Genomic DNA, 26,710 nt, shown 5'->3' on the forward strand with positions numbered 1-26,710 from the left:
AAATACCAGTCCTTAAAAGGACTTTTGTGGACCTATAACCGAGCGATCTGTGTCACTGACAATCTGTCCCTGCTCCACACAGCAAACCTCTCCCTACACTGAAAAAAGACTGAATATAGATAGTACACCTATACCAAATACCAGTCCTTAAAAGGACTTTTGTGGACCTATAACCGAGTGATCTGTGTCACTGACAATCTGTCCCTGCTCCACAAAGCAAACCTCTCCCTACACTGACAAAAAGCAGAATGTAAAATGGCAGCCAGATCAGGTCTATTTATAAGGTAGGGGGTATGCCCATGTGCTGAAATGTCTCAATTGGCTGTCCTGTACCACCTGATGGGTGTGTCATGGGTCAAAGTTCTTCACAATGTAAAAGAATATGGCCGCCGCGAACATCGCCATATGATCGCATGATCGGCGGACAGCAAACAAGCAAAGTTCGCCGCAAACCGACCGCCAGGCGAACTGCAAGGCCATCTCTATCCATAAGAAAAGGAAGACCTTGCAGTACAAAAATTATATTTTGGCACCACCCCAAGGCTGATGGTACCTATCAGCATAGAGAGAGAGATAACAGGGATCCCCAAGGACTTACCCTACCGATCAGAAGGAGCGCTGAGAATTCGGACCCAGCATCACCATGGATGCCATCCCTGTTCATATGTCCCAGGCACAGAAAGAGGAAACTGAGGAGGAGCTTTGGCAGCCCCACGAGGCTTCAGTTGTCTCCAGCGTCTCTCAGAGTAAGGGGAAAATCTCTGTGTATCATCTGAGGCTGTTCCCTTCAGTGGGTATGTTTGAGGGTTTACAACCACTTTAAAGTTCATGTTCTGGTATCCATATATAGAGAGGGTCATGACCACACAATCCCTGTGCTATAGTATACCAAAGATTGGTAAAGTGGGCCACTGCACTGACAACCTCAGACTAAATAGTCAGTCTACTGTATTCACATGTGCTGTCCCTCTTTCTGTAGTATAAGCACATTGGCTGTTCAAGTATTGTAATAAGAAAACATAATCAGCATCTCTGTAGATGTCTTAATAATATACCAGGACAAAGGATAGAATGCTTGAAATGTTACTTCAAGCTCTGTTCAGTCTTCCTGCAAATCACTGACCACTAGGGAACTGTTGCAAGAAAGTCTAATATAAATGTTTTGTTTTTGTTAGAGACCCTATGACCATCTGCTATGCTGCCAACTAAACACAGATGGGAAACCTGTATTACTATTACTTACAAACTTTGAATGACTCTGTTGAGCAAAGATATCGGCATGAAAACCTACTGCAAAATCCAAATTTCCAAGAGCGTGGAATGGAGAACCTTCCTTTCTATCCACAGCGCTCTGTCTTCACCTCAGCCCTTACATCATTAGTGTGTAAACACATCCTAAGATTGGCACTAAAAGCAACAGCATTAAAACGGTATACTTAGGTTGCAGCTCTACCCACTGAATAAGGCCCCAATTTTACCACAATTTTGTAAATGCAGTTTTGCCGTGATTTTAACTGGCTTTGAAGCAATGCCTATGTCTATGGACCTCAAAAAGCATCAAAGTTGGACCTAAGTAGAGCAGGGACTACTTTAAAGCCGTTGCAACTTGAAGTCGCACAGATATGAACGGTACTCATAGGAATTCATTGAGTACGATGTGTCATGCGACTTTGCAGCCCCAAATCGCAGGACAAGTCACACAAGTGTGAACAGGGCCTTAAAGAATATATTAATAGCTTTGCAATAACAAGTAAAATGTAAAAAATGCTAATCTAACACCCTGACTTCTGGTGCACTCCTAAAGGGTCCTGAGAAAGCCGAGTAAATATGCATTACTGCACAGCACTAGAACACCTTCACATGAAATTTGGGATCCTCAGCTTTCTTAAGATCCAATGGGAAGGCCCAGTAATGTCACCAGCACCTACAGGAAGCATTGAGAAACCAACATGCAAGATAGGTATTTTTTATTTTTTATCTAAATGTCTTCTCCTTTTTTGCACAGCAGTTAGTTGTACAATTATTTAAAAAAAAAATGATAGTAGGAAGGGAAAAGTGGTTTTATGGATAGAAAACTTTATCTGCCAACATTTTTTCTACTTTAAAGTACCGTATATCCAAACCCCAAAATGACAATGTCATATAGTGCCGTGGTTTTAGATGTTGTGGTTGTATTACTTTTCTTTTTTTCCATGTACTTTCAACTGTTGATCTTGTCAGTAACACATTTCCTCTTCTAGGGTGGCAATGCGCATTTACTGTGCTGTATCTATAAAGTGGCAGTGCTCTAACACTAGGGCAAGAATTGTGTTAGGAATAAAGCACACCTTCCCCATCCTTTTCACCATAACATAGGGGAAGGTGTTCTATAGCCAACAGCGAGAGGCGGTAACAATGCTAAATGAAAACCATCATCAAAGGCAAAGAGGTCACGATTTTATCGAGGTCACGATTTTATCAGTTCACAAGATTTCCATCAGGATCCACATGCATTTTTTCACACTTATTGAACAGATATAACATAATGCTTTCAATTGTATAAAGAATATACCAAAAGGGAACATACAATATGTACATTGTTAGGCTTTACAAACACACTTATCACTGCAACATATCTTTCACCATTGCTTTGATATATAATCTGTGTCCTTATTACTCATTAGCAGCTACGGACATAGTTACTAGTTACTGACATAGTGTCTCTGACCTCATTACGGCATAAAAATAGGTTCCGTTTCCGTACATGACACTAAAACTATTACATACATCAGTTTCCTTGTAAACTTCCTTGTCCTTGTTTCCCTTCATGTTTTGTTTTGTGATGGGCTCATTTGACATGTCAACTATGCAACTCCTGTCAAGTAATGTAGCTGAACACAAAACAGATGTCACCACAAGGAATTCTGTCATATTATGTGAAACCAAATAACAGTCTGTATGAAACAACCACTTGGCATGTTGTTTTATAGAGGCCAGATGCTCCCAGTCTTCTTTTATGGCACTTTGTTGGTTAATCCAAAGACCATGTAAACCATTGTACCACTGGCATGCAAAATCTTTGTTAAATTCAGTAGCAGGCTCAAATGGCCAATTCAAAAATGTATTTTAAAATCATTATTTCCAGGGAAGCAAAACCCAAAAGAAAGGAAAAAAAGGGCGATATCGGGCCTGTTTTTAAAAAATGAATTAGCATGGCAAGCTGAGGAAAAAACATCCTACTACTTCCAAATAAAGTATACGACAAATATACCAAAATAATAAAAAAACAATTATAAAACTTAATTAGCCAATTATCCCATAACAACCTCAAGAAACAATATAAAATTGTCCTTTTATCACCCTTTTATCATTCTTGGACACCTCCCTTTACATCAATACATTCTGAAAGATGATTGTTATAGCTTCTAATGAATTACATTTTTAATGCAACACAGTGTGTAATTGGGACTGTTGCAATATTATCTGCCTTATTATTAGTCATTTGATCCTTCTGTGATATTGATTTAGGAATTTACATATATATTGTATAATATACTATATACAGTATTTATATATATATTTCAAACTTCATGTGATATAGAATGTTTATATGGCTTATGTTTTATATAAAGTCTTTTGATATGTTCGTATTGTGGCTTGGGTTTTTTTTTTTTGAAAAGTTGGCCAATAAATTTTTATATTTATGATTTAATTCTAAGATTATTTTTGTATACTGTTGTATACTTTATTTTGAATTAAATTCTGAAGCGTTTTTCTCTAAATGCCATGCTAATTCCTTTTAAATTCAATTTGCTATAAAAATAAACCACTGAACTTATTCACTAGAATGTGGCAAAGAACATCCTTCTGTGCTTTAAAAAAATAACTAAACCCTATTCTACCACCTTTTTAAAATAAAAGCGGCATCTGATTTGTTGCTGAAAAAACTTGAAATGGCAAGAGTAAATACATGAAGATGTAAATCCAAGGGTTACAGTAACACAGGAGAAGATTGCAAGCCACAATTAGGGTGATAAATGTGACAAAAGTCTGCTTCTCAAGTTGATAATTAATCAGGACCTGAAAGATATGCAAATAAAGTCAACCCACTGCTAACAATTTTTCTCCAGATAAGAAAGACTCAGTGACTCTGTGGTTTGGTTTTCCTCCTACTTTATTTCAATGCAAGCCAATAAATGCAAAGCAGAGTTGCCAAAGAAACGTTACTTGGCATTGCCCCCAAACAGGCTAAGCTACCACTTCGAACCAAAGTAGCATCAGGCAGTGGAGACGGAGATCCCCAAGACCCAGCATGGAACATGTTTTGTTTTTAATATTCACTCTCTCTCTCTATGAGTCTTTGTTTAACCTGGCTCCTGCATTCACTCTCTCCTTGAATTGAAAAGGAAGAGGGGGAATAAAGAAAACATATTAACGATCCAAGGCAAGCTCATGGGGCCATTTAGGAAAATGGTAGTGGAAGAGGCATAAGCCCCACTGGAGTTAAACTACGTAGAGGACAAGGTTATAGTATATTGCTTACCCAAAGCGCATACACTGCCAAATTGGATTCGGCCAGAAGAATTTCTCTTCGTACACAAAAGGGCCGGCAGTGTTGGCTTAGCTCAGAGACCTGATGCCAAGGGAAATGAAGCGGGAAGAAAAACAAATAACAACTTGGGGGCTCATTTCCATATTAAACAGTGGTGTAGAACTGCAGGGAGTCTCATTTCACAGGAGTCAATGCCCAGATAATCTTAGAGCTAGAAAGATGCTGACAGCTATACAAAATCTACAAATGCTGCCTGACAATACTCCTTACACAATTGCATATTTGTTTAATTAATGTTTGTAATAATTTATTATCCTTTATTGTGCACAATTCCATGTAGTACAATAAACATGTGCCACCCACTGATACAAAACAGATGCCTACTGTATCAGTAACCAACTAAGGATGAGGCAGACTAACAAGCTGCACCTAAGCAGATTTCGATCATGCAGAAAATTGTTTCAGAAATCAGATTGTTTTTTAATATCCAATCTCCCCCTTCTATATTTATGGCAGCTTCTAACTGATATTGTGATATGAATACCTGTTAGTAAGCCTATATTGATAGCTGCATTGTTCTCTGATTAAATATTTCTACTATTTTTTCTCTGATTTTATAAATGTAGCATCACGTATTTAACTACAAAGACAAATATGTTTATCTACTGTACATTTTATAACAATGTACTTGGCTGGGCCTCTAATCTAGTGTGGTATGCTAAAAGCAAATAAGAAAAACCAAACCAGAACATGAATATTCATATGAGTTTTTTTAATATCACATCATAGATGTTTAGTTAGGAAAAGTCCACAAATTGGAACTATGGGCAAAATAACAAATTACGCAAATGATAGTCTGTTACAAGCAATAATACAGCAGTACAGTGTACCCAGGAACATAGTTTTATTACTTGTTGATCCCACCAGTAGATCTGTTATTTTTTTCCACTTTCTTTAAAAGGGAGACAATGCTGTTCATTCTGTTGTGAAATCAAGGATCAGCATTGTCAAACCGTGGACAGGGCAGTTTTAGATGAACATTTAGTTTTAAATGGTCTTTAAATCTGGCCATACGTGGATCAAAATTTTGATCTGTGTGCGGCAGTCGGCAGTCCCTACTTGACAGAAGTCTAAGTCTCGATCGGTTCCTTTCAAAGGGGCATGTTGGAAAATGTTCCTTCATTAGAAGCCGCACACAAACAAGTGTATTCCTACAGTAGCGGGTGTCACGTTCACAATGCAATATCCTGGTGGGGGATTCTTTTATCCACCTTTTTTGTGTGGATTTGTGTTTTTTTTTTGTTCTGCCTGCTGACTGAATTAAATAAAACAAACAGTGTATGGCCATCTTTTGATGGACCTAAATGGGCATTAAAGCGCTGGGGTGACAAAACTCACTCATTGTACAGTATCTATTAGGGAGCAGGGCTGTGACTCTACACTGCTCTGAATTATTACCATCTATGGAATTGTACTTGCAGAAAACATACTTGGCCTGAAAAACAGAAAACTAATGCCACCATAAGTAATATGTACAATACAATATTTTTGCTCTTGTTATACTTTAAGCAATGCAGTGGTGCCACAAGCCAATTTGTGGCCTTGCTTTAAAGAGAAGGAGTTCACTCTTCTTCCTGTCTACTTGTTCCATATACACAAATGTGTATGCAGCAGAGCATGACTGGCTTCTAGTGCTACCACTCCCAATCTCCCAGAGTGCTACTGTGCTGGGGTGGCATAGCCCTATATCAAGACAGATTGAGGTACTAATGCTAGCTGTATGTAAAAGGTACATCCCGATCTCCCAGAGTGCTACTGTGTTGGGATGGCATAGCTCTATACTAAGACAGATTGAGGTACTAATGCTAGCTGTATGTAAAAGAACATCCCAATCTCCCAGAGTGCTACTGTGTTGGGATGGCATAGGTCTATACTAACACAGATTGAGGTACTAATGCTAGCTGTATGTAAAGGTACATCCCGATCTCCCAGAGTGCTACTGTATTGGGATGGCATAGCTCTATACTAAGACAGATTGAGGTACTAATGTTAGCTGTATGTAAAAGAACATCCCAATCTCCCAGAGTGCTACTGTGTTGGGATGGCATAGCCCTATACTAAGACAGATTGAGGTACTAATGCTAGCTGTATGTAAAAGGTACATTTATGTCTGAAGGAATACAGAACTGCATTATGCAGTGTTTTATATATGCCTGGAGTTCAGCTTTATGGGTTCACATACTGATCCATAAAATGAAATGATATACAGTGGGTACGAAAAGTATTCAGACCCCCTTAAATTTTTCACTCTTTGTTATATTGCAGCCATTTGCTAAAATCATTTAAGTTCATTCTTCTTCCTCATGAATGTACACACAGCTCCCCATATTGACTGAAAAACACAGAATTGTTGACATTGTTGCAGATTTATTAAAAAAGAAAAACTGAAATATCACATGGTCCTAAGTATTCAGACCCTTTGCTGTGACACTCATATATTTAACTCAGGTGCTTTCCATTTCTTCTGATCATCCTTGAGATGGTTCTACACCTTCATTTGAGTCCAGCTGTGTTTGATTATACTGATTGGACTTGATTAGGAAAGCCACGCACCTGTCTATATAAGACCTTCCAGATCACAATGCATGTCAGAGCAAATGAGAATCATGAGGTCAAAGGAACTGCCTGAAGAGCTCAGAGACAGAATTGTGGCAAGGCACAGATCTGGCCAAGGTTACAAAAAGATTTCTGCTGCACTTAAGGTTCCTAAGAGCACAGTGGCCTCCATAATCCTCAAATGGAAGACGTTTAGGACGACCAGAACCCTTCCTAGAGCTGGCCGTCCGGCCAAACTGAGCTATCGGGGGAGAAGAGCCTTGGTGAGAGAGGTAAAGAAGAACCCAAAGATCACTGTGGCTGAGCTCCAGAGATGCAGTCAGGAGATGGGAGAAAGTTGGGGCTTTATGGCAGAGTGGCCCGACGGAAGCCTCTCCTCAGTGTAAGACACATGAAAGCCTGCATGGAGTTTGCTAAAAAACACCTGAAGGACTCCAAGATGGTGAGAAATAAGATTCTTTGGTCTGATGAGACCCAAATAGAATTTTTTGGCCTTAATTCTAAGCGGTATGTGTGGAGAAAACCAGGCACTGCTCATCACCTGTCCAATACAGTCCCGACAGTGAAGCATGGTGGTGGCAGCATCATGCTGTGGGGGTGTTTTTCAGCTGCAGGGACAGGACGACTGGTTGCAATCGAGGGAAAGATGAATGCGGCCAAGTACAGGGATATCCTGGACAAAAACCTTCTCCAGAGTGCTCTGGACCTCAGACTGGGCCGAAGGTTTACCTTCCAACAAGATAATGACCCTAAGCACACAGCTAAAATAACGAAGGAGTGGCTTCACAACAACTCCGTGACTGTTCTTGAATGGCCCAGCCAGAGCCCTGACTTAAACCCAATTGAGCATCTCTGGAGAGACCTATAAATGGCTGTCCACCAACGTTTACCATCCAACCTGACAGAACTGGAGAGGATCTGCAAGGAGGAATGGCAGAGGATCCCCAAATCCAGGTGTGAAAGACTTGTTGCATCTTTCCCAAAAAGACTCTGGCTGTATTAGATCAAAAGGGGGCTTCTACTAAATACTGAGCAAAGGGTCTGAATACTTAGGACCATGTGATATTTCAGTTTTTCTTTTTTAATAAATCTGCAACAATGTCAACAATTCTGTGTTTTTCTGTCAGTATGGGGTGCTATGTGTACATTCATGAGGAAGAAGAATGAACCTAAATGATTTTAGCAAATGGCTGCAATATAACAAAGAGTGAAAATTTAAGGGGGTCTGAATACTTTTCGTACCCACTGTATTTCCTTGGCAAAAATGGCAAAAACATAAAAAACAAACGACTCAAAAATGACTAAAAAATATATGCAACAAAACTTTTGGACTGAACTGACTAAATTCAATAAGACAGTGATTTACAAAGGGCACACGAGACCTTTAAATGAGCTGAAAAATACCTGAGCACTGGGGAATCTTTGATTCCGTAACAAAGCTTACCGTACATGTGTGACAATAAGGTTTTTTCTATTTTTTTTGTCTGATCAGTCCAAATCCAGTTTTGTGTATGGTATAATGCACAGAACCCTACTCTTAATGCTCTTGCCAGACCAACCATAAAGACAAGATTTCCAAATCAAACACCAGATACTCCATGTCGTAAGAAACACTTCATCACACTATTTTGACGGCAACTGTTTTTGCTACTGATTTCCTAACACTTCTACAACTACACATTGGAGAAGGAAGAATAAGACGTTGAATGCTCCCAATAATACTGGTTGTTCATCATAATGGCTCTACCTACCAGGTCATCATTCTACAACATAGAAATCTTGGTGAAATTGGGTCTCAGATGTCTTTTCCCTCTCAGGGTTCTCACTGGTTGCCTTTATTACCAATCTGCTAATTACAAGACAGTAGCAAGGCTAACAAGGTGATCAACTATACAGAGAGATTGCCCTTATCATATGCCATTATTACTTGTAAATAAACATGTATTATTTGGATGCCTTAAAGAAGTGGAAGGAAAATGGAGAACACCAACCACTATTTTAGGAATCCAATGTTTATTTCATCTTATAAATCCAAGACAACAAAATGATGTGTTTTGGGGGGTTATAGCATGCTCTACTCATTAGGGCTTAAACTGTAGATTAGGTTATGAAGGCAGACTCAGGTTTTACTATCTTTTTAGAAGAATGAACAGTTCTGTTCTAGTATTAGAACTTCTCTAAGTTCAGCCTCCCACCCCAATCTACATGTGAGAATGTATGTTGTTATTATGAACTTTTAGGGTGGAAATAAATATTTTTGGACTTAAATCATTTGTTGTGGTGCTGGTTTTCCTTCCACCTTCTGGATCTCATCCGAGGCATCGTTGAGGCTCTTTCATGTGTAGCAGATGGTTGTCTAACTGGAACTACTGCACTCTACAACATTGACACTTCTTTGAAGTATGAGACTGAATTGATTTTGGACCAAATGCCTTCCATACCCATACTCTGAATTGTAAAGTACCGATGCTGTCAGTATAAATATGATTTTACATTTACTGTCTCATCATCAGTATTGATTTTTTTTCACCTTATGGATGTGCGAGCTATTATCTTATTTTACTGTGTCCTAAAGATGTTTCATATATCTGATATATTATTAATACATCACAGATGTTATAATAAAATACTTAAAAGCTTTTTAATGTACATGCCTTGTAGCTTTATAAACTATATCCTGCAAGTCAGTTTTACATCAAGTTGAAGATGTGTAGGCATTGTTTGCTTATGCAGTTTACAGGAGCCAGGCTTGCCAGGGTGACAGTGTTACATAGGCTAAAGCAGTCTGGATACAGCATTGTCGGCCTAAAGCAGGAAGTTGAAGAAACTGGCAGGATCTGATAGTAAGTCTATTTACCACTTCAATACTGGGTACTTTCACCCCCTTACTACATAGGCCAATTTTCAGATTTCAGCGTGTTGCACTTTGAATGACAAATGCGCGGTCATGCGACACTGTACCCACATTAAATTTTTTTATCTCTTTTCACACAAATAGAGCTTTCTTTTGGGGGTATTTATTTACCACTGGGTTTTTTATTTTTTGCTAAACAAATGAAAAAGCCTGAAAATTTAGGGAAAAAAAACAGTTTTCTTAGTTTCTATTGGGAAATTCTGCAAATTAATAATTTTTCTGCACTGATGGGCACTATTAGGCTGCACTGATGTGCACTGATGATGCGGCACTGATAGGCACTGGTGAGGAGGCACAGATTAGGCTGCACTGATATGCGGCACTGATGAGGAGGGACTGATGAGGCTGCACTGATATGTGGCACTGATGAGGCTGCACTGATATGTGGCACTGATGACCACTGATATGCAGGATGATAGGTGACACTGATAGGTGGCACTGATGGGCACTGATAGGCAGCACTGAAGAGTAGGCACTGATAGGAGGCACTTATGGGGATCGATAGGCTGCACTGATGGACACTGATAGGCAGCACTAATGGGCACTAATTGGCACTGCGGGCCTGCACTGATAATCAGGACACCGATGATCAGTACACTGATTATCAGTGTAAACGTCCACTGTCACACTTGCCAGTTACCAGCTCTCCTCTCCTCACACTGTGAGGAATGCTGATAACTGTCAAGTTTGTTTTCCTGTGATCAGCTGTGATTGGACACAGCTGATCACCGAGTAAAGGGCTGCTGTGATTGGCCATTTACCCCGACCTGTGATCAGCTGTGTCTGAAGGACAGGGGGAGGGGGGGTGCATAGGCGCCTTCCCAGAACTGGATATCTGCGCTGTAGCTGTCTTTTGGCTATAGATTATATATATTCTTGGTCAAGATGTGGTTAAAAAGACAAAGTTCATAGTATATTGGACATTATCCAAGGAAGCCATTTGTTCAGAATTATGTTTTTGAAGTTACAGATAGTTTAATATGGCCAGGTAGAGAATTTCTGTAATCATAGTTACTTTATCTTATACAGAACCCCTTAAACTAGAATTCCTTTTATGACCAGTAATATAAAACCCACAGTAGCCGTGGGAAAAGAAACATTTTTGATTTATAAACAACATAACATAAAACATTTTTTTTTTGCGGTTCTAGTTAGAAGGTAAATCACTGTCTCAGAATCCAGATCCCTAGATATTATATTAAAAAAGTCATTTTAACGTGAATGCTTTAGTCCTGGGCACTTACTTTGGCGCCAGACCACGTAAATGGCAACATTCCTAGAACCGACCTTGTCAATCAACACTGGAATTCTATCTAATATGGATATACTTTCTATGTTTATGTGTGTTTTCCAAGACCTCCAAGTGCCACAAAGATTTTCTACATAGTTTAACACACCACTTTAACTGCTGCTCCGTTTTTATTTTCAGTCTGTTTTTGAATATATTAAATATACAAGAAATATTTGTAATTTGTATTCTTAATTTTTTTTTTTGTTTTTTATGAAAATATGTTACTCTGGGCTAGAAAGTTTCTCATATTGAAATGTAATATATTGCAGCTTACTATCCGTATATGTGGTGGCTCCATTATCGTTTTCTATTTACACGCTATTTTTACTTTTTCACCAATAACATACTTTTGGCCCCAGGCTGACAATGCTCACTCACCACACTGTATCTACGGAGGAGCAGCTTTGTCACCGTAGGTTACTGTCTGCATTTGAACTACAAAAAAATTCTCCTTCTCATCTCTATTACATAGAAGGTAGGTGTTTTGTAGTTCACAGAAGATGGTGAAGCTGATCAAAATATTTAAAGTATAATGAAAAACTTTGTTTTTAGTTTTGGATAGAGTGGAGAGGGGTTATGCCCCCTGTCAGGTTTTTATTTCTGTCTGTGCCCCATTAGGGAAATTCTCCCTCTCTATTTGTCCAGTTTACCCTTTTGTCCTGCTTACCCTCATCATTAAAGGGAAAGTAAGAGGAAAGACAAAATTTTGGGTTGTCCCCAGAAAAGTAATAGATGGGAAATCTTCCAATGGGGACACTAGTCCTGGTGACTCCGGGGTCCCCAAGAAAATTCCCTTAATTTGCAGGGATTTCCTCTAACTTCCTGTTTGGCTATGGGACAGGAAGTGGAGGGAAATCTCCGCAAAGAGACACAGATGGCAAAATAAAAATAAAAATCTGACATGGATTATAACCATCCCTTACTCTATCCAAAGTGAGAAAAAAAATGTTTTGCCTATAGTTCTACTTTAAGGTTTAAGTTCAGAACAGATGAAGTTACAAAAACACTGGATTTCTAGAAGGATCAACAGGTAATTTTTTATGCATACTTATGCATATTTACAAACTTTGCAAGGGAAGTGGCAGTTTGCAAGAGAATTTGCTCCAGAGCTTAGTGAATGCCAAATGTCACTTTGCAAAGAATACCTAATCACGCGCAAGGAAAATAAAAAAAAAAACACATAATTGGTTGATGAAAGTCTGCAGGCCTTCACCTCATTCAACAAGCTCTAGGGAAAATTTTCTTTCAAAGTCCAACTTCCCTTGCAAGTGAACAGTCTATTTGCCTTTCGTAAATAAATCCCGTTGCATCTTCCTTCTATACGTTCGTTCTGTGCTGCAAAATGCTGAACGTTTTTTGGTTCTTCTTTAAACTCTTTTCATGTTTTCTACTGCTCATTTAGTTACCTAAAGCAAACCTTTGGTTCCAACATAAAGTCCCCCTGATGCTTTCCCCCTTCTGCGTAGTGAACATTACCCACACCTCCTCCTGCCCCATAATACAATATGTCTGAATTACTTAGCAGCATGCCAAGACATTGTTATGTGTGACATATGTGTGGGGTACTTATTATTATGAAATTAGCAATAAAAATAAATAAAATAAAAATAAATACATTTTAAAAAAAAATTACGTGCATAGCTTGTTTCCCAATGCACAAGTCAGAGCCTGGAAGAAAAGCTATGGGTATACTATTATCTATTTATATTATTTGTGGTGTACTCAAAACTGATCAGTTTTAGATTATCATTTTCAACACACTGTAAGCTACCACCTACAGTACTTGTTAATGCTGTTAGTTGCTACAGCTGCATCGAGAGGCATGCAGGTTCACCTTAAAGTAGCAGTCCAGGCAAAACCTAACTAACGCTAAACCTGCTCTGTGCCACATTCTAAACCTAATCTATCTAACGCTGCAAAGCAAAAATCGCTATTCTTTCCTATTTTATAGGTGATATGGTCAGATACCACCATCAGCTGTCAGCCAAAGCTTCAGAGTGGAGGTGGGTGCAGGAGAGGCATCCAAAAGCGGGAACCCCAATAGTAACTCTATGGGTGACATCACTTCCCAGGCATTTCACAGCCATTGTCAGTCCTCTCCTGCACAGGCCTTCAGCCTCTGTAAACCAGACCAGATCTGGTGCCGAAAAGGTAAGTACAGTGATTTTTGCTTTAGAGAGTTAGATAGATTAGGTTTAGAATGTGGCACAGAGCAGGTTAAGCATTAGTTAGGTTTTGCCTGGACCTCTCCTTTGAGTAGTATTTGTACTTTATTTGACATACAGTTTTTTTCCTTTTAGGGGGTTTACATTAGCATTACCTCTTTATACAATCATGGATTTATACCTCGCTGCCTTGGCCAACTGTCTTGTACCCACTTTCCCTACTCTAATAGATTGGCCAACATTAGTATCACAATAACAAGATCGGACATCATAGTTACACATGGTACACTGAGGCTGGAGGCCTAGAGGCTGTAAAGAGGTAGTTTGCTCATTCTACATAAGTATATGTAGAAATGAACAATAAACAATCACTCTACTCTGCTTGCAGTTCAGTTCTAGGTGTGCACAGCCAGAGAGTGAACTGGTGAGGATCCAGCCCGTTTGTACTGATAGGGAGGCCGACAGTCTGGAAACATTTGTTATACATGAGAATGTGTTCCTGATCATCAGAAACATGATATATAGATGGCTTTGCTGCTTCTGCCAGCACTGCCGCCAATGTTGGCTATGTAGAATTCAAGCTCTGTCTGTACAGCACTTTTAATGAATTCGCTAGCATTTTTTAGTAATCTACATCTTACTGAATCTGTCATTATTGTCATACATCATGTACTTGCCAAATAACTGCTTTTACTATTCTTGATTGAATTATGTTACACCTATATAGTATAATTAATAAATAATGTATTCTTTTGAATGGTACATTGTTCATTTACAAACAATATTATTTAACATTTTTTTTGGAATGCTTCTTATTAATACAATATCAGTGTATTGTGTATTAGATAGAGATCTACAAACTATGCTTGTCACAATGGTATTAGGATCCCAGGTGACCACAAAATAAAGATCACTCATAAAAAATGAAAAAAGGGCATTAAAAAGAAAGGGTAAGTCTTAAAGCAAGCCTCACATCAAAAATTACACCCATTTGGTAGATTAACTTACTACACTAGAGGTTCATGTTTATGGCTTTATTCCCACTCATATGTATTGTACTGTTGGATTATTGAGTACACTTTTGGGTGACTTGTAGTGAACCCCTTTATTTTGCCTCTTTAATTATTTTTAGTCCTTGCCGGCAAAGAAACAGGAACAATCCACCCTTGCTTCTGGGGGCAGTGGGGACGCTGTGATGTCAGCAAATCACATGTTTTGTTAAAACTAACGTCTTCCGGCGCACCGCAGAAGATCTTAGTTTTAACTAAACATGTCGAGCGAGGCTGTGTTCTGACATCACTTCGTCCCCACTGACCCCAGGAGCGCAGGTAGACTGTTATTATTTTACAAAGCAGCTTTTACACATGAATCATGTAAGTGCAATCTAAATATTTTAATAAAGAGTTTATACTATTTTACATTATTCGAGCGTTCTCTTCTTATATACCCTGATCCATGGCACATGATACTGCTGGCCTGGAGATAAGTGACAGGTGTCTGAGACCATAGGAGGGCATAGCTTCCCATTGAGGGTTACTACCAAAGCTTGGTTGACCTTACTAACAAACAGAGGGTCCACATGACCTGGTAAGCGCCCCTGTTAAACGGAGGTGGTGGGCGTCAAGGAGCTCCCATTCATTTTGGTGGCGGAACTTTAACCACTTTACCACGGGAGGATTTTGCTGTCTTACGTCCAGGCCACTTTTTGCAATTCGGCACTGTGCGACTTTAACTGACAATTGCGCGGTTGTGCGACGCCGTACCCAAACAAAATTTACGTCCTTTTTTTCCCACAAACAGAGCTTTCTTTTGGTGGTATTTGATCACCTGTGCGATTTTTACTTTTTGCGCTATAAACAAAGAAATTGCGGAAATCTTGAAAAAGTAACAATATTTTTCACATTTTTTTATATGAAATTCCCCCCCCCCCCAAAAAAAATGTAAAAATCTAAATTTTTTAAAATTTTTGGCCAATTTGTTTTCTGCTACCTATGTTTGGTAAAAAAAATCACAATAAGCGTATTTTGATTGGTTTGCGCAAAAGTTATTGCGTTTACTAACTAAGGGAAAGATTTCTGTCATTTTTGGTGTTTTTTTTTTTAACGAGTAATGGCGGCGATCTGCGATTTTTTTTGCGGGACTGCGACATTGCGTCGGACAGATCGGACCCTTGACTGCCAGTTTTTACACTTTTGGGGGTACCAGTGACATTTCTATAGTAATCAGTGCTATAAATATGCACTGTTACTGTAAAAATGACACTGGCAGGGAAGGGGTTAATTTTTTTGGAGAGGGAGGGGTTAATGTATGCCTGGTGCTTACTAACGTGTGTGGGGGGAGGTGACTGAGTGACACAGGGAAAGATCGCATGTTCAGCTATGCTGAACCCTGTAATCTGTCACTGTTTGTCACTGAGGAGACAAACTCGATTCCCCGACGATCGGGGAAGAGCAGCGGCGATCGCCGCCGCTCCTCCCCTGGCCCGACTCCCGCTGTGTATGTGCCCACAAGGAGAGGAGTCCAGCGACATAGTACTACATCACTGGACGATAACGAGCCACTGTGCCGCAGTAGAGGCACAGTGAGCGGTCGTAAAGTGGTTAAAGATCATTTTTGCTTGATGAGGATCTTCTTCACCATTTTTCTTCACCTGGACTTTGTACACTTGAATATTTTTATCACAATAATTATTTTACCATCGGAATAATGGTTATTGAATTGTTTATATCACATTTTCAACTAGCACAGCTTTTTTGGATATAATGAATTTTGAACTATGGATATATTACATAGTTTACCCGCTGCTGTCACTTTTATATTGAAGTGACTACAGACATTAGCGCGGTTTTAAAACTAATTTTACTGTAAAACTTAGTTACCTAGCTATCATGCTGTCTTCAGTATTTTGGATCCACAGAAATTTTGCAGATCAGGAGTTCTGAATTACTTCTGACTTTACTTTTTGCATGGTTGTTTAAAGTCTGTTACTTAAAAATGATTCAGCCAGAGACAGCTAGGAAACTAGCTGTTTGAGAAGGAGATCAGCACTGGCAGACCCTGTATTTTTTCATAACAGGTGTCCTTTAAAATTAAGTAGAACGCTATTTGCCGACAGAATGGTGTCTTTATATTCATAAATCCGAATTATGCAAGGTTCACTTTATTGAACATCTAAGAACAGAGAAAAAACAATTAATTTTCTTACCTGACATAAACCACTGATGCACATATCCAAAGATTCTGTGTAACATCGAGTACCATCTAGAACCTTTGGAGCAAGTTCTACAACAAGAGATGTCCCCTTTGCCTGGCACTTCAAAGAACATGGGTTTTCAGGATCATTATAAACTGGAAGCCACTCCCTATACTGTCCTTGGTACTTGACATCATTGTGAGCTGAACACTGCTGGGCCCGAAAATCTCCTGAATCTGCCGGACAATCCTATTGAAAGAAAAACAAATGTTTATAGTTGATCTATTAAAATAGATAACAACCTGTGAACATAAGTAAATAAGTTGGTACATAGGAACATAATGTCTTCATTTTCTATGATTAGCCATTTACCAGCAACCTGGCAACTTTGCCCATAAATCGGGCTGCCAGGTCTTTGCCTTCTTATAGTCAAAACTGAAAGATTGGGCAAATTTCTGCCTCACCCAATTAGCTAGACTCCACAAAGGACAATAAACAGGGGCAGCGATACACTGCTAATCACTTACGCTAACAAGTGTGGTTATCAAATGGCTGGATTCAGTTATGACTGCTTTGTTTTCCCCATACAACATGTTCAGTACCTGCTATACTATGAAACTTTAAACAACTGCCTTTAATTAATTTACATCCTGCACTAATCACCCACTGTGTATAGTCATCACTGACTGAATCTCAGTTAACAGCTACTGCACCATATATCAAGAAGCAGTGTCATATATCAAGGCAAAGTTAGGATGGCAGAAAATAAAGTATGGCTCACCATAGTTGTCAAGGACTTGCAGAAAACTCTGGTGCAGCTCTGCCTAGAAACCAATCTGCTTCCAGGGTTTATTGTCAAATCTTTATTGAACAAGCTGAAGTTAAAAGCTGATTGGCTACCATGCATAGCTGCACCAGATTCTGAGTGCTTAAATTTTAGTAAATCTCCCCCATTGTGTCTACTGTACCCTTGGGACTTGGGACACACCATTTAAAACCTTTTAACTGTTAGAGCTATTTGCAAAAATGCACTTTTTTTTTTTTTTTTTTGCATAAAAGCACAGTTAAAACCCCAAAAGGTTTACGACCCATAGAATAAAAAAACATGGTAGTTGAATTTTTTAATGTTGCATGATATTAGTAAAACTGTTTGTCAAATCTATATTATTAGTGCGCAGAAAGATAATAAAATCTCCACTTTTTCAGCAAACTTTAAAACTTGGGGTGAAGTTGGATAAATTGTTACTAAATATGTCAGGACGTAAAATTGCATGTGACTGCCAAAAAGGGACACACACTATGATACCAAAAATGTTCTCAAAAGGGTAGCTTTATAAGCTTGTACAGCTCATTAGCTTTGAATGAATCATTAATCATGGCTTCTCTTACTGTGGTGTGCATGGTGACACCTAATATTTGTCACAAAGTCATAGTTTCGTATTTGTTTATATCAAACATTGCCAGATGGATGTCCTGAGCTCCTAAAGGGCACAGGTAAACCTGGGGCACACAGGAGAAGTCGGGCAAGGGTAGCACTTTATTTAACATATACAACAGAAGTGATCACTACTATTTGACAATTAATGCAGACACAAGTTTGTTTTTCATCCCAATACTGTCATGCCGCAAAACTTACAAAGGCGCAATAAAGAGGGTTAAAGGGTATCTTTAGCCAAAACTTTTTTGTGTTGGGAAAGATTAGAACCTCTGTCAGGTAATTTTAACTGTTTTATTCCTTTCTGGGGAGATTCGCACTTTCCATTTGTACCAGTGACCACCAATAGAAAGGGACTGTAAATCTATAATCTTCCAATAAAAACACATCTACTAAAGACAACTATTTTTCCCCTCACTTTGTAGAATTTCTTTCTCACTTCATGTTGTGTCATTGATACAAGAAGTGAAGGAAGAATCCTCAAAGGAAAACAGACACCAAAAACCCCCCCCCAAAAAAACGGCTTAACAGCTTAACCGACATCTGAAGCAATCATCCTAATTACCCAGCAGAATTCCCCCAATGTTATCAGTTCAGCACATGCTTTGTTCAACATGTGCCAGGCCCTCATTTGGGAGAAACCTTTTGAACCCCCAAAACTGGTTCACTTTTTATATTATAAGAGTCTAACAAATCTGGATTTTATACATTCTGCATTTGGTACTTTACTCCTTGCACTCAGAAAAAACAACCAGATGGCTTTGAACTATTATATGCAAACTAACTTAAAACAGCGCTCAACACAAACAATGAATTAGTGGTGGTGGCTATTGGGTGTATCATATAAAGTGCAGCTACTGTGCATCCAAAACAAATGTTGGTATGTTGGTAAATGTTCAAAAAGTCTTTTTGAAAACGCCCACTATTAGGGTGAAACGCGTTGACGTATTTCCGGCGGGGTAGCCACGTAACGTCACTTCCGGTCGGGCTTCCTGGTCTCGGTGGAACGCACGCCAACAGCGGCGTTTCCTGCTTTGTAACACTGCTATCTTACATGCATAATCTTGTAAGTATTATCCAAAGTGTGGGGGAATAAATACATTTATTGAACATACTACACTATTGGCCCCTTTTTTCATCCACATATACCGGGAAAACGCCATCTATATCCCAACGGAGCGATCCTAACTTGGATGAAAACTTGGAGCACGGACGTTGCAATCCAACGATTATACCCAAATACGCTGAGCCATCCATATTGTGGTGAGTAGGGGACCTGGAGGGTCACTCATGCGGACACTTAGCACACCTGGATGGATATGCATTAGAGCACCTTACCCACTTGCACTGAAGAAATAAGGATTTGCACTTGAGCACTTTTCTAAATTTATAAAGAGACTATATTTTATATTAAACGTTCTTTGTTCTATATATAATTTATATATGGTCCTTTATATATTGATTTTATATATTTTCTTATATTGATTCACATTTTTGGCTTTGAACTATTCCCTGCTCTATAAGAAAAAAAAAGCTTTTTGTTGTAGATATACTATAAAGTATTGGTACCAAGAAAGAGAAGCTGTATGGAATGGTCTAAATAGCAGTTTCTCTTCTACCGAAACCTCCATTTAACTGAAGAGAAGTCAGCAATGACTGCCAAGACAAATCAGTTTTTGTTCCATTTTACCAGAACCCTTGGCAGTAATTGGCTTAAAAATAATGAGACAAGGATGTTTATTTACTAAAGGCAAAGAACGTACAGGTCTGCAGGAGGCAGATGTAGTCTGCGACAGCGCAGCGTGAAGCTGGTCCCAGTAAACTACACGTGAGCTTGACCGAAGAGTATTTGTGTTGGTCTGAGGATAAGACCTAAGGCCTAGGCGTGAGGCCTGAAGCAGCCAGATGGCAAATGAGTAAGCCAGTAGGCTGAATGAACAGTATATAGTAATGGTGGAACCACCTGTGAGGGAAATTGATGTTGTTTTGTAAACTTTCCGTTCTTGTAAATAAAAGTGGGCTGCCTTGCTTATAGTTAGTGGCGTGCTTGGTTGGGTTCGGGTGTGGTGGGGTTATGGCTGGATTTAGTAGGAGGACGCAGTATGCTCCCTCTATGGGGCACCCTCCTTCCAGTGGTATCTTTAATAATAACCCCACTGGTGGCGAACATGGGACTTTTGTCCCCCCCCCCCCCGCCCCCCCGGGCAGCTATGTACTTTACATAAATATGGTTTAAGAGTGATCGCTACAGAAGTTTTAGCATTCATGTGATGATTTTTCTTTGTTGGTCACATCATTGGCCGTATACCATACCTGTTCATTCAAATTCCTTGATGTTCTTCTTATGCATTACTACCATTTGTTTTCTTTTGTTTATGTATGCCTTGTTTACCTTTCTTGAAAACCAAATAAAAAGATTAAAAAAAAAAAGTGTGCTGCCATGCCCTTGAACATGCAGGCTGGAGTGGCACTACTTTCTGAAATTGCATGCACCATTTGAGTTCAATCGCCCCCAAATTGTTACATGGGCAATGTGACAGTGCATCTTCAAATATAATAAATATATGCATCTTTGACTAAACATTGTGAGAGACTGCTTGTTCCAGGTTAGTTCCTCAAAATTTTGAAGTCAGAGATAGCCAGGTAAGTAGCATTTCAGTTTAAGAAAGAGCTTATGAATGGTGGGCTACATATTTACCTTAATACACATTTCTTTTTAAGTAATTGTGGTCCTGGTCATTTCTATATATACTGTATGTGTGATTACGCCTGTTAAAAATGAATCATAACACTTAAGCCTGACATTTTAACCTCAGCAGAATTTTATATTTGTAGAATAAATCAGATCATCATAAAAGCAGCAGACATAACAGGTCACATTATGGAACAGAGCAATTGGGAAATAGATCACAGACAATGATGCATTCTGAAATATCATTATTGTTCTCAGCTTCAGACAAACCCGTCCAAGCTTTCTCTCTGTGGAATATACAGTACATCATGGATGAGTTCACATACTGTATATGTATAAATCTGCTCTCTTCTACTAGGATGCGTCCCTAAAGAAGAGCAGATCAATTCCTTTCCATCTGGAGCAATGGCTTGACTGTTTCAGAGTTATCAGAAGAACTGCCCAAAAGTCTGATTTATTCGATGCATGTGGGTGGGAAACAACAACAAGCCAGAGACATCTGCAGTTTACACACTTTAGGTATTTTATCCTTCAGGTGCAGAGAAAATCACGACTGAATTGTGAATGTTTGTTTCTCATACTCAATGTCTGCCTTGGGAAAATGGCAAAGCAAAGTGCACATTTAACAAAGAAGTACAACTACAATGCATGCTGTATAAAATGACTGTTTGGCAACTCATTAGACTCTAGAGGCACTATGTATAGGCCCCCCTTCTGGTTTTGTTCTCCCTTTGGAATACACACTAGGGTTAATTTACTAAGGGCAAATAGACTGTGCATTTTGCAAGTGCAGTTGCTCCAGAGCTTAATAAATGAGGTTAGTATAAGCTTTAATCTACAAAAAATACCCAATCACATGCAAGAAAAATAAAAAAAAAACAGCCTTTTTGCATGAACATGTTTGGATGATGGAAATCAACAGAGCTTTCCCTCATTTACTAAGTTCTGGAGCACCTGCACTTTTTAGTCTATTTGCCTTATTAAATCAACCTCAGTGTCTCATAGATGAGAAAGGAAACCCCTTCAAAATAACAGAAACACTCTTGGAAAGTTGTAGCTTTAAATGTATTCCCTGGAACATTTCCCCCCTAATCCTGTTCTGTTGATTACCCAAAATGTTGGATTTTCTCTTACTTTTACACTCAGTGACAGTGGTCACCAGAATAAATTCAGTGAGGACACAGACAGCAGTACCAGCTGAAAGATATTCTAACCCTTCATCACTTTATCCTGAAGCTCAACAAGGGATTACAAATGTGCAATTTTGTAATTCCAAATAGAAAACCCTTCACTTCAACCAACTTACACTCATTTAATTTCCACATTAACAAGTTAAAAACAAAAAACAAAAGTGATTTCCTCCCCCTCCCCCAAATTCAAACCAGGCACTTTGGGACCACTATAGATTTAGAAGGGGGAGTTAACACTAAAATTAGGAAAAAGGTGTACCCCCCCCCCCCAAGTCCATTCCAGAACCTTAGAACCTTATCTGAGCATGCAGACCAGCAGGCCAGGAAAGTAGGGGAGGGGGGTAGGACGAGCGTTCACCACCCTCCTCCTGAACCATACCAGGCCACATGCCCTGCCCATGAGGACGAGGGCCTCTTACCCACAACACTGGCACAGTGGTTGTGGGGGTGACTTATCACAATCTGGAAGCCCTCTTTAACAAGGGGAGCTCCAGATTCCAGCAACTCGCCCCATGTGAATGAGTTTGGGGTACATAGTATTCGTATTAATTCACCAAAACAAATGTCAAATGTAAAAAAAAAACACTAGACAGTTTTGGTACATCCATCTTCAATATAATTGTAGGTCAAGGCTGCATGCTTAAAAAATGGTCTGGTATGGATCATTTTTTAAAAATGTTTGGTGTGAGGTCTCCCAAAAAAATTACATACCAGACCTAAAAGCGGGAGGGGGCACTTGCTGTTTTTTTTTTTTTCTAATGTTTTAGTGCTAGTATATTTTAAAAATTGTAGTGAAACTAGTGTGAACAGAGCCTTAGGCCCTTTCCACACCTGAGCGATGCTACTTTTTTTGCGCTTTTGACATGCTGATTTGCACTTTTTGCAGTAGTCTTTGCAGTCGTTTTTGTAATAAGAGATAATGGGTTGATTTACTAATACTGGAGAATGAAGAAATTGGTGCAGCTGTGCATGGTAGCCAATCAGCTTCTAATTTATTAAGCTTTGACAAAAAAAAATGGAAATTGGTTGGTTTCTATGCAGAGCTGCAATAGATTTTGCACTTTCCAGTTTTAGTAAATCAGCGCCACAATGTAACAGTTCTGGAGAACACTAGAGGGAAGTAGCAAATAAGTGTAAGGAATGGTTATATTTATTTGCTAAATCCCTGTAACTTTCTCTCAGTCTATTACATTGTATCTCTTGTTACAAAGATGTATATATTTCCTCTGCTCCTCAGTTAAATCGAATGGATTTTGTTAAGATAACAAAATAGCCCAAATAACTTTTGTTTTTGCCCGATTCACACTGAATAAATGTACTCTACATGCAGATTCGCTGGGCAAATGGCAATCTCTTTTCAATATTAAAAGAATAACATTTTAAGCATACCAACCTCATGTTATACATGAGGCCACAGAAAGGATAATGAAGGGGCTATTTGGCCACCTGGTATGTTAAGTGCCCTTTTATGGTTTCTCCCACATAACCACCATGAATAATATCTCTTTGCAGAATGGATATTAATTTGAAATAAGGTATATTATCTTTGCCTTTTTTAATCCTATTTAAAGCAGACTTTTGATATACATGGCCAATTTAAACAGCGAATATAGTTAACAAAAGCAGATGTTACCTTTTGGATAGCACAGGGAAGGGTTAGTGGCCCTGTCAAGTCTTTATTTCTATCTATGTCCCCACTGGGAAGAATCACCCTCTCACTGTCACCTAAACGAAAAAGGTAGGTATAGCCAACATTTGGATTTCAAGAGACACACTTGTTTCAAGAGAATTCTCCTCAATCTTCCTTTCCTCTTCTTTTATGGGATAAGAAAATGTAATTTGTGCATAGAACTTCAGCTACCTATCTCTTTGGACCTTCTGACCATCTCGAAATTTGGTTTTCACTGAAAATAACCTTGTGACATTGATTATTATATGCTCAGTATGAATTATCCATGTAGGTGACAGGTTTCCTAAAAGGTGAAATACTGTAAGTCTTGCAAGCTGTCCTTAGTTCAGTACAGACCTCTCAGTCAATGCTTAGCTTGTTTCGGTGCGTTCAATCTCTGCACCGCCATCAATTTTGCTCTCCCAAGAACAAGCCACATAACAAATGGAGACAGGGGGAGAAAAAGCAAGTGACAATCTAAGCGCAGCATAAAGGTGAAGAAACAATTTATTAGGATAAAAAACACTCACATTTTCCGCAATGGAACAAGCATTTGTAGTGTGTAGGGCACGCTGTGTAACTGGGTCCTGGTGGCAGGCAGAGGTCCTGGGTCCTCCCGTGTTCTGGTCGCGCCGGTGGATTCCAGGGCTCCAGGCTCTTGGGAGGAGAGGAGGAGGGCTGTTGTCACCTTTCGACTTGAGTGGCAGCAGTGGGCATGTTCTGGCTGCGGTCGGCTTGTACCATTGTGGAAAATGTGTTTTTTATCCTAATAAATTGTTTCTTCACCTTTATGCTGCACTAAGATCGCGACACTCTTTCTTCCCTTCCCATCTCAATACTACAGAGCTACTTCCTACTCTGTGAGCTGGCAGCAGACCTCCTTAAGTGCACCCCTAGTACGATTTCCACCAGCAATTATGGACTTTATACTATAAACTATATACTATGAACTGCATACGGACTGCCACTTGTTGATACTGGTTGTCAATTGATGTCACATTGCTCCCTGTACCCACTTACACATCATATGCAGTCGACTCATCGGCTGCCTTCCCCCCTTAGCGCTCACTATCCCTTCCCACATTACCAATGGAGACCTACCTTATCTAATTCCAGACTGCTCACCCACAATGTACTGTGAATGTGTAGCCCGTACAGGCAAAATGATGTACTGGTACGAAGCTACTTGTTTCCGAGTTTAGGGTATGTGCGTGTTCCTCCCTGACACCTACTGCGTTTGTACACAGCGGGAGTTTGTCAGCAGGTCCTGGCCAGTGATTCATGGTCAGGACCTGCTGATCAGCTGTGTCCAATGACAGCCCAGAGCCCTGTGCTGACAATCAACACAGGGCTCTGTGCAGAGGGAATGATCTCTCTGTTTCTGCCCCCTGCAAAGCAACCCATTCCTGCCCAGTGTGATGTATAGTATTATCACTGATCACTGTATTAGTGTCACAGGTGAAGTCAGTGGCAATTATTCAGTACCCACTCAGTGTCAGATTGTCAGTTAATTGTCCCACTATAAGTCGTTAATCACTGCTATTAGTAGTATAAAAAGATTAATAAATAACAAATTCCAGTATATATATATATATATATATATATATATATATACCATAATTTGTAGATGCTAAAACATTCACGCAAAGCAATCAATATACACTTTTTGTGATTTTTTTTACCAATGACATGCAGCAGAATACATTTTGGCCAAAATGTATGAAAAAGTTTACTTTTTTACATTTTTATTGGATATGTTCTATAGCATAAAATAAAAAAAATATTGTTTTTTTTTCCAAATTTTTTTAATATTTTTTCATTTATATAATAAAAAATAAAAAATCCAGTGATAATCAAATTCCACCAAAATAAAGTTATATTTATGTGAGAAAAAAAAATTATATAAATTTTGTTTGGGTACAGTGTTGCATGACCACGCAATTACCGATTTAAAGTAGAGCAGTGCTAAATAGCAAAAAATGGCCTGGTCCTGAAAGGGGTAAAACCTTCGGGAGCTGGGGTGTTTAAATTGCACACCAATAAATAGTAGTTCACATGGGGTTTACTATAGCATACACCCGTGTGTGTCCATATTTGCTAGCAGGGGGATGCACAGATGTTCCATCCATCCCTGGACAGGCAGTTCCATTTATGTCAATTGGCATGCAGTGGCTGCATGGATACAGCCACTAATCCTAATTTGGTAGCCCTGCTAGTGCAGGTGTACTCAAACTCGCAGTGTGTAAATTCAGGGACACGCATTTGCATTCACCCACATGCACCTGCACCCACGTGGTTGTCAGATTGGGAGCAGTGGCTATGTCCGTGCAATCGCTGCATCTGAATTTACATTATTGGGACTTCCTGCATGGGGATGCATGAAACACCTGTGGATCCCCGTACAGATAAACATGACCTTACATGGATGTACACTGTAGTATGCCCCATGTGCATGAGGCCTAATACTTTCTACTTCCTGGTGCTTAGTGGCTATACAATCCTCCTTTTTTCACCCCCTTTATATCCTTGTATTGATGAGCAATGCAAATCTCACCTTACTTCCCTCTAATTAAAACAGAAGTATAAAGGTGGCCACAGGAGAGAGCAAGGCCCCAAATAAAGCTCCCTTACATTGGTAGTCTGGTGTCATCTTGCTGATGTCAGTACTGCTGTACAGAAAGAAAAACAATGCTTTCCTGTTGGACCCAGGCTTCGATGATATTTACACTACATTTTTGCAGGTACGTTGTACTTAAATTGAGTCCCGGTTCACACTTGTGCGATGTGGGAAGGCTGCGAATTTGCAGCCTGTTCCCGCATCGCAAACGCACATCTGGCAGTTCACACTGCCATATGCGATACGCAGGGGGTGTCAATTAAATGTTAACGACACCCCCAGTTTGATCGCATATCGCAGTGCTATCTGACAGTTCGCACAGGATCGGATCGCACAAGTGTGAACCACTGTGCGATCCGATCCTGATGCGGCTGGAAAAAAGGGTCCTGTGCGTCTT

The 26,710-nt window shown here is 39.4% G+C and overlaps 1 protein-coding gene across 2 annotated transcripts in view; it reads right to left on the reverse strand.

Moving 5' to 3' along the window:
* The window catches only part of ADAMTSL1 (ADAMTS like 1), a gene marked incomplete at its 3' end in the record, with an annotated part of 475,788 nt that overhangs the window by 310,222 nt on the left and 138,856 nt on the right, over nucleotides 1-26,710 (reverse strand). For both annotated transcript variants that reach the window (XM_082260455.1, XM_082260456.1), the window contains exon 4: nucleotides 16,723-16,959. In XM_082260455.1, coding sequence (XP_082116581.1) covers nucleotides 16,723-16,959 — 237 coding nt within the window. The remainder of the gene's footprint in view (nucleotides 1-16,722; nucleotides 16,960-26,710) is intronic.

Source organism: Pelophylax lessonae (assembly GCF_965119305.1).
Source record: "Pelophylax lessonae genome assembly, chromosome: 1".
NCBI lineage: Eukaryota > Metazoa > Chordata > Amphibia > Anura > Ranidae > Pelophylax > Pelophylax lessonae.